The sequence below is a fragment of the Canis aureus genome, chromosome 18 (assembly GCF_053574225.1).
Source record: "Canis aureus isolate CA01 chromosome 18, VMU_Caureus_v.1.0, whole genome shotgun sequence".
Lineage (NCBI taxonomy): Eukaryota > Metazoa > Chordata > Mammalia > Carnivora > Canidae > Canis > Canis aureus.
The window spans coordinates 20,604,712-20,611,857 of NC_135628.1; the positions used below are offsets into that span (position 1 = coordinate 20,604,712).

Below are 7,146 nucleotides of genomic sequence, written 5' to 3' on the forward strand. Positions count from 1 at the left end.
GAGGGAGACCGGGTCCCTGCTCCCTAAGCTCTTCCCTGGGCGCCTTGTTAACAGCTCAACCCTGGGCTCGATGGCCCACCGCATGGTGATCATTATTATACATTCAACATTCAAAACCCCTCCTCGCACACATGACTTGCTAATCAGGGTGTGTATTGGGCCCAGGGAGATGAGAGACTTGGTAGAAAGCTGCCAAGAGGCCCTGAGGCTTCTGCAGCCTCTCTGCCAATGCTAAACAAAAAGTGGGGGTGGGATGGAAGCAGGAGTAGAGACGGAGTTGCAAGTTGAGAGATATCAGGAAGCTAGGAGAGTGGAAAGAGATCAGGTGCTGGTAGATGCCAGAACCAGAAAATGTGTAACCGAGGCTCCAGGAAGGCAAGAGAGCCCCTGGATTCCCTGGAGGATCAGGATCCTCCATGACAGTAAATCCCCCCTCACTCTCTCCGCTGGATGGCTGGTGCCACTGCCATCCACAAGCCCCTTGCCCTGCCTTGGGAAAGCTGGCAAAGATTAATCTCTATCTGCTCTGCATACACAGCATTTTGTTCAGAAAGACAGCAATTTCCTTTCCAGTGCTTGGGCTTGGCCTTGGGGTGGGGGTGCGGGGTCCCGGGTGAGGCAGGGGGGTGGGGGTGGGAGGAGGGATTGACCGGCTGCATATCGGTTGCTGTTGCTACTAAATTTGACTTTGGAGCCACGGCCTCAGCCCCGCTCAGGGGCAACGGGTCCGGTGAAAAACGGAGGGGCCGCCCCAGAGGAAGGTCCCTCGGTCTCCGCGTCCCCATCCCCACTCCTGATCCCCAAACGCGCCCGCCAGGCCGCTTTCCCGGGCGTCCCGATCCTGGAGGCCGAGTCCCTCTCTGGTCCTTTTCGGCCTTCTTTTCCCCCTCGATGCCCTGGGGGCGGGGAGGGGGCGCAGGCTGAGTCCCCGCGGGGGGCGGGGGGAGCCCCCCAACCCACGGGCGTCCTGGAGCCGGCAGCCCGCGGGCGGCCCCTTATCTGGTGAGGGGCACCTCCTCCCTCTGGTCCAGCGCCACGGAGGAGGCCTTGCTGAGCACGGAGGGCGCGAAGGTGAGGAAGGAGTCCGAGCGGGAGGTGGAGGCACAGGTGAAGTCCGAGGCGGCGGCGGCGGCGGCGCGGGGCGCCAGCCCGTTGGCCGGGCCGCTGTGGCAGGCGAGGCAGGAGCAGGGGCCGCCGGCCGCCGCGCCCAGTCCGTGAGCCGGGCCCGGGTAGAGCGGCGGGTGGCGGAAGGCGCACAGCAGTTCGGGCCGCGGGTAGGGCTGCGAGAGCACGCGGAAGGTGTCGAGCGGGCGCAGCGGGCCGCTGAAGGGCGAGGCGGCGGCGGACGCGGCGGACGCGGCGCCCAGGCCCACGGGCGAGTAGTAGGGTAGCGGCAGGTGCGACGGGAAGGGGTAGGGCAGGCCGCCCGCGGCCGCCGCGTGGCTCATCATGTACGTGTAGAAGGCGGGGTCGGCCGGGTGCGGCCACGTCATGGCCAGCCGCTGCCGTTTGTCCTTCATGCGCCGGTTCTGGAACCACACCTGGGGGGCGGGGAGGAGCAGGTTCGGCGGCGGCACGGCCCGAAGCGCAGAGCCCAGAAGTCCTGCCCCGCTGCAGGGTAGGATGCGGGCAGCGCAGGGAAGAGCCGCGGCAGAGCCCGGGGGGGGGGGGGGGGTGAGGGGAGGCGGGGGCGGGGGGCGCATCCCACCAGCACCACCACCACCACCTGGAGCTGGAATCCCGTACGGAGAGGTTCGGGGAGTGGCTTCAGTCTGCGTCCCTCCTTCCCTCGGCCACGCGGCCGGGACCCCTGGGGTGCCAGAACCCGTTGTGGTGCGCAAAGGAGTGAGATAGACTAAGATCTCAGCCCGTCTGAGGCCGCAGGCGGCGGTTCCCCAGAAACACCTCCCCTTCAGCCGCGCGCTCTCGGGGCAGAGGCACCCCATTGCCACTGTGTATTTGGCTAGAAAACGGACAGAGGCAACCGAACGCCAGCAGTTCCTGCTTAGGGACTGTGGGAAAGGTAAATCTGCACACACCTGGTGCCTTCAACAGACCTGGACACCCCCAGCCTAGCCACCACGTGGGCAGGGAGACCCCAGGCCCTGATTCTTGGCTCAGGATTTAAGGAGTGGACAGTCGGTATTTACTTCCTGCTGAGTGGGCACACCCCTTCTCCCCTGTGGCCTGTCGCCAGAGCTCATACCTTGATGGTGGTTTCCGGAAGGTTTAGGGCGGCGGCCAGCTCGCATCTCCGAGGCCTGGACACATAGTTCTCCCTGTAGAACTCTTTTTCCAGCCGGGCAATCTGCTCCCGGGTGAAGGCTGTGCGGTAGCGGCGCATCTGGTCACTGGCGCTGCAGGCCAGGGTGCCCTGGGAGCTGCTGCTGCTGTTGCTCTTGGGGGCTTCACTGCTGCTGTTTGGACTGCTGGCCAATGCCTCTGAGCTGGGCCCTGTGTGGGGAGCCCAGAGCACATGCACACACAGAACACACAACAGACACACAAAACACTGCTGATGTGGGGCTGTAGGCCCAGTGTGCATGTGGATGGTGGGGTAGAAAGGCACCCCCCTCCTCTCAGTAGCCTCAGTTTCTGCCTCCGTTGGGGCACAGGAGACTTTGAGAACACGGGAAAAGAGGGATGGGGTCTCACCATTCAGATGAGCACAAAGCAGCCCTCAGGCCTGGCTGGACTGCTGTTTGGGAGACCTCTCTTAAGGCCTGCTGGGTACAGGAACCTCAGCCACCTTGGCCACCTGCCCTGAGACACAGATGAGATGCAGACTCTCTGAGCTTTCTGCCCACCGTTGGCAGGACTGGACAAGGATGTGCATAAGTGACAGACGAGTTGAAATGCACCTTTGTGCTGAAGTGTAGTGAGCTCTGGGTCTTAGTGCATTGTAGGATACTGCACACAGGCTGGGTCCTTGCTTTTGTGTGGGCCAGGCTGCCAGTGTAGGTGTGGGAATGTGTACTAGGTTGCACCCGTTGCAGGGATGGCATAGGAGTGTGTGTATGAATATCATTATTACCTTGGTATATTTGAGTGGCGTATGGTTTCTGAGGGCGTGCTATGGTTAGGAAATCTGGGTTGAATGGACAAGATGGTAATGTGGGTGCTCAACCAGGTGTTGGCTGCCCGGGCAAGAGGTGGTATTTCTTCCATACTAGGGTCTTCCCATCTACCCCCATAGCTTTGTGGAAGAGTGTCTGCTGGTGGGCTCTCCCTCCTACTAGCTTTCCACCCCTCTCCGGGGGACTCCCTGCCTGGCCACCTCCCCCACAAACTAGCCCCGGATCAGGGAGGGGTTCTCCAAGTGAAAGCAGTGTGACAGCATCCCTTTTGGATCTAACCCAAGGAAGGGTGGGGCTCCTGCCCCCTGCAGCTCCTTTTCCTTTGGGTGGAGAAGTGGGACTGGGAAGGAAAGGGGAATGGGGGAGGGCCAGAGCTCTGCCTTTTCAAATGCAACCGGAGACCAAAGGCAATTAGATCATTGGGACCATTTCCGACCTGGCGCCACCGAGCCCGGGAAGTGACAAGGTAATTTGGACCTCTGACCGACGTGCAAACTGGTCGGAGGGCCGCAGCACCCAGGCAGCCCGAGTCAGCCGCGGTTTTACGGTCCTTTATGGACTCCGGGCTTCCGCGCCTGGATGCGCCTTACACCCCGCCAGCCACAAACTGCCCCGACCCGCGTTTGATCTCGCCCACGCCGGGGAAGGTGTCTTGCCCGGAGCAGTTGAAGCAGTGCCACAAAACTCTAGGGGGTTGGGGTGCACTTTGAATCCCCCTCAAGCCCAGGGCTTGCGTCTCCCTCCTCCCGCAAAGCACAGCTGTCACCCTCGGTCCCGCCAATGCCAGAGCACAGAAGGAGACCCCCGCCAGGGCGCAGATATCAGGGGAGAGTTGCTCAGGTGGGTCCCCCCAGCCACCCTGCCCTGGGGGAAAGGAGTGCCTTCCTCCCCTCCAGAGCTGAAGTGCAAGGTGGGCGCGGTGGGAGGCCCGGGGGGAGAAGGGGCGCGGTGGCTACCTTTGCTGTGCTGGTACTCGGCGTTCCCCGTGGCGCAGTCCGGGGTGCAGCTCACCTCGATTTCTTCATAGAAATCCGACTCGGTGTCCGAGCTGCTAGGTTGCCCCTGAGCCGAGAGGCTGTCGGCGGAGGACACTGGAGGTCCGGGGCCAAGCACCGCAGCTCCGGCTGCCCGCGGCTCAGCGCCCGGCCCCGCAGCGCTGCCTGCTAGTCCGTCCACCGGCTCCTCCTCCAGGCCTCCCCCGCCGCGCTCCCGGGCGGCCGGAGGACCGGCCCGCGGGCTCAGGCAACCACGGGGCACCGTCTTCTCGGGCGGCTCCGGCAGCGGGCTGCCCACGGCTTCGGACAAATTGGAGACCCTCTTGCCAACCAGAGTACCAAGCTGACCCGCATCCAGAAACATAACCATGTCCTTTCGGCTCTCCATCCCGGGGCTCGCCGGAGGGGGGAGGGAGTAAGCCCCAAGTGACTCCTAGCCCCCGGCTCCCCGGTCCCCAGCGGTCGGACAGATCTTGGCTGCGGGAGGGAGAGAGAGAGGCCAGGCGACTGGGCGGGCGCGGAGCGGCCGGAGTGCGATGTCGACGGTGACGGCGGTGGTGGCGGTGGGGAGCTGGGGTCACCTTGTGATGCGAGCGCTCCTCTGTGCCGCACCGCCTCTGGGAGGAAGCCCCATTGCCCTCTTCTTTCTAAGCTGTCATCCTCCTGCTGCAATCGTCATTACAGTACCGCTGGTGACGCCACTCGGCGAGCGCAAGTGGATAAATAGAAACGTCTGCCACAGCGAAGATGAAAGGAGACCCGCAGCTAATGGCTCGGCAGTGATGCGCCAGGTGTGGGCCTCGCTCGAATGGGGAGGAGAGTGTGAAAACAGACAGAGAGACACACACACTGAGACAGGGAGACACCCAGGCAGAGGGCATGCAAATGGAATTCCGCAGAAAGAAAAAGAGAGCTTAAGGCGCGCGGCGAGTTCCGCAGGAGCTGCGGGACTCGGTAATTGAATAAGCTTCTGATTTTCTTTTTTTTCCTGATTGTTGTTTTGGCTTTTGTTTTCTTAACTTGGTGCCTTGATCTAACACTGATGAGAGAATCCATAACTGCATTTTAAAAGTGTGAAGGCCGACTCACAAGCCTCGCTTCTCTCGTCATTATTACAACTGGCTGTCCTGGCGAGCTAACCTCCTAGGGGCTCCAAAGTCTTTTTACAAGCTACCGAAAAACATATTCCCTCCTCCCACCGCTCAGTTGTCTGGAGAGCTTGAGCCTGGGGTATCCTCTCTTCCTCCTCCCACCCTCTACCCCCAGATGTCTCCTTCCTCCTGGAAACCAAGAGAACTTTGCTGTTTTTCTTCCCGAAGGAGCAGGAAATAAATGCCTTAATATTTTTTCTTTAAGGGCTTGTCTTAGCTGCTGACTCCAAATGTTTGCTGATTCTTTTTTATTCCCCTTCCCCCATCTAGGTGGCCTTAAGCTCTCCACAGCTCGGCTTGACCTCCAGGTGGCTATTCGTAGAAGAAATCGTTTTCCCATTTGCTTGGGCCTCGCCTGCACTTCAGGTATGTAGGGTGGGGAGAGGTTCTACCAGTGGCCTTTTTTCTTTTCTTGTCCATATTTTAAAGTATTCGTTCAGAGTCAACGAATTCCTCTGGAAACAGGTTTTGCGAGTGAAGAGGCACTGAGAAATGCGGCCCCTATGACCGCAGTGCCAGAGGCTGCTCGCTGGAAAACCGTGCCGTTCTCACCCAGTAACTGGGGGCAGGGGTTGAGAGTGCCCCAGCACACGGCATGGGGGTTCACCGAGCTTTGGCACACAGGGTTCTCCCCCAGGTCCTGCCCACGGGCTTCAGTGGCACTGAGGGTAGAAGAGAGCCGTCACCAAAAATGCCCTGAAATAGCAAGTGACTAGGGGCACTCCTAAATATTTGAGGACAGAAAGGGAACCTCTAGGGCAGGGCTGGGGGGAGTTTGGAGTGCTTGATGTCTTTGGGAGACCTTCTCAGGTCTCCTTCCAGGGAAGGTCTGACAACCCATTAGGAAACTGACCCCTCCTTGCCAGCTCTGAGCAGTGGGCTGGGGCCAGACCGCCATGGGCGGCCAGGTCTCTCCCCACTTTGCTGTGGGCAGAAGGTAGGCCCCTTCTCCCCTCTGCTATCTCTAAAACTCTCTTTTCTCTGTCTCTCCCCAGAGCTCCTAGCTCTCAGCCATCTGGGCTGCCCCCTGCACCCCGCCCTTCTCCAAGTCCCAAGGCAAAAGCCCCAATTTCTGAGATTCTAAAGAAAAGTCTGTCACTATCTTTTTTGTTTTGTTCTATCTCCTACTTTGTTCTCCTCCTCCTTTCTCTTTCTCTACTCTTCTCTCCCTTTCCCCTACCTCAGTCTAAGCCATCGGTGGGCTTGTGGAGGTCGTGGAGGAAGCAAGGGGTTCAGGCAAGACAAAAGTTCTCTTCTCACTCCTGCTTTCTACTTCCCCTCTTCAATCAGAAGATGCTCATTAACCTCGCCTGGGGTGGAGGTGGGGGGCGGGCAGGGGGATCCCGAAGGTAACGTGGGCATAAACATCTCCACTCCCGGGGACTCCCAAAGCCACCATCTGCTGAGCACTGCTAGTTCAAAACTCCTAGGGACTATTCTAAAGGTTACAGGAGCGACTGGGACTGGAGGGGATCAAACCCTAGAACCTTTTGCTGCATCGCAGAGTTGTCCTGGGTTTCTGTCACGCCCTGCCCTTCCCAGCCAGTAGCCAGAGCCAGAGGGAGCACCTGGCTTACTCTTTCCTTCCTGTCAAAGTCGAGCCCGCATAGCCCGCGTTGGAGCTGCCTCGGTTGGGCCCTTCCTGCACCGAGCCTGAGCCTCGCCCACCCTCTGCTTCCCCACCCCCGCCCCCGCCTCCGCCCCCCGCCCCCCTGAGCCTGCCGCCTTCTCACCGCCGCCCCCGCTGCGCTCACCTCCTCCGGGCCGGGTCCGCGCTGGGACTCCCTGCTCCCCGCCCCGCCCCCAGCTTTGCATTCAATGGGAGTGCTCCGCGTTTGATCCTCTTTTCCTCTGGGTTTTCCCTGCCAGATGAAAGCGGAGTAGGATTGAGAGATCAAGAGGTACCACTTGAGTCTCCTTCCT

General features: G+C 60.5%; 1 protein-coding gene across 1 annotated transcript; it reads right to left on the reverse strand.

The window, feature by feature from the left end:
* Positions 1–668: 668 nt before the first annotated feature.
* On the reverse strand, positions 669–6,876 carry EVX1 (even-skipped homeobox 1). Its single transcript, XM_077855875.1, has 3 exons — positions 4,034–6,876; positions 2,207–2,454; positions 669–1,541 (listed from the first exon to the last, which is right to left on the reverse strand). The coding sequence occupies exons 1-3, from the start codon at positions 4,458–4,460 to the stop codon at positions 996–998; spliced, it is 1,221 nt and encodes a 406-aa protein (XP_077712001.1). The 5' UTR covers positions 4,461–6,876; the 3' UTR covers positions 669–995.
* Between the last annotated feature and the right edge of the window lie 270 nt (positions 6,877–7,146).

What these genes read in the sequence shown, in the direction of transcription:
- EVX1 (XM_077855875.1), bottom strand. Translation starts at nt 4,460, where the DNA reads ATGGAGAGCCGAAAGGACATGGTTATGTTTCTGGATGCGGGTCAGCTT. An exon ending in CGAGTACCAGCACAGCAAAG is followed by an intron (nt 2,455 to 4,033) that starts GTAGCCACCGCG and finishes CTCCCCACACAG; the next exon opens with GGCCCAGCTCAGAGGCATTG. An exon ending in TTCCGGAAACCACCATCAAG is followed by an intron (nt 1,542 to 2,206) that starts GTATGAGCTCTG and finishes CCCGCCCCCCAG; the next exon opens with GTGTGGTTCCAGAACCGGCG.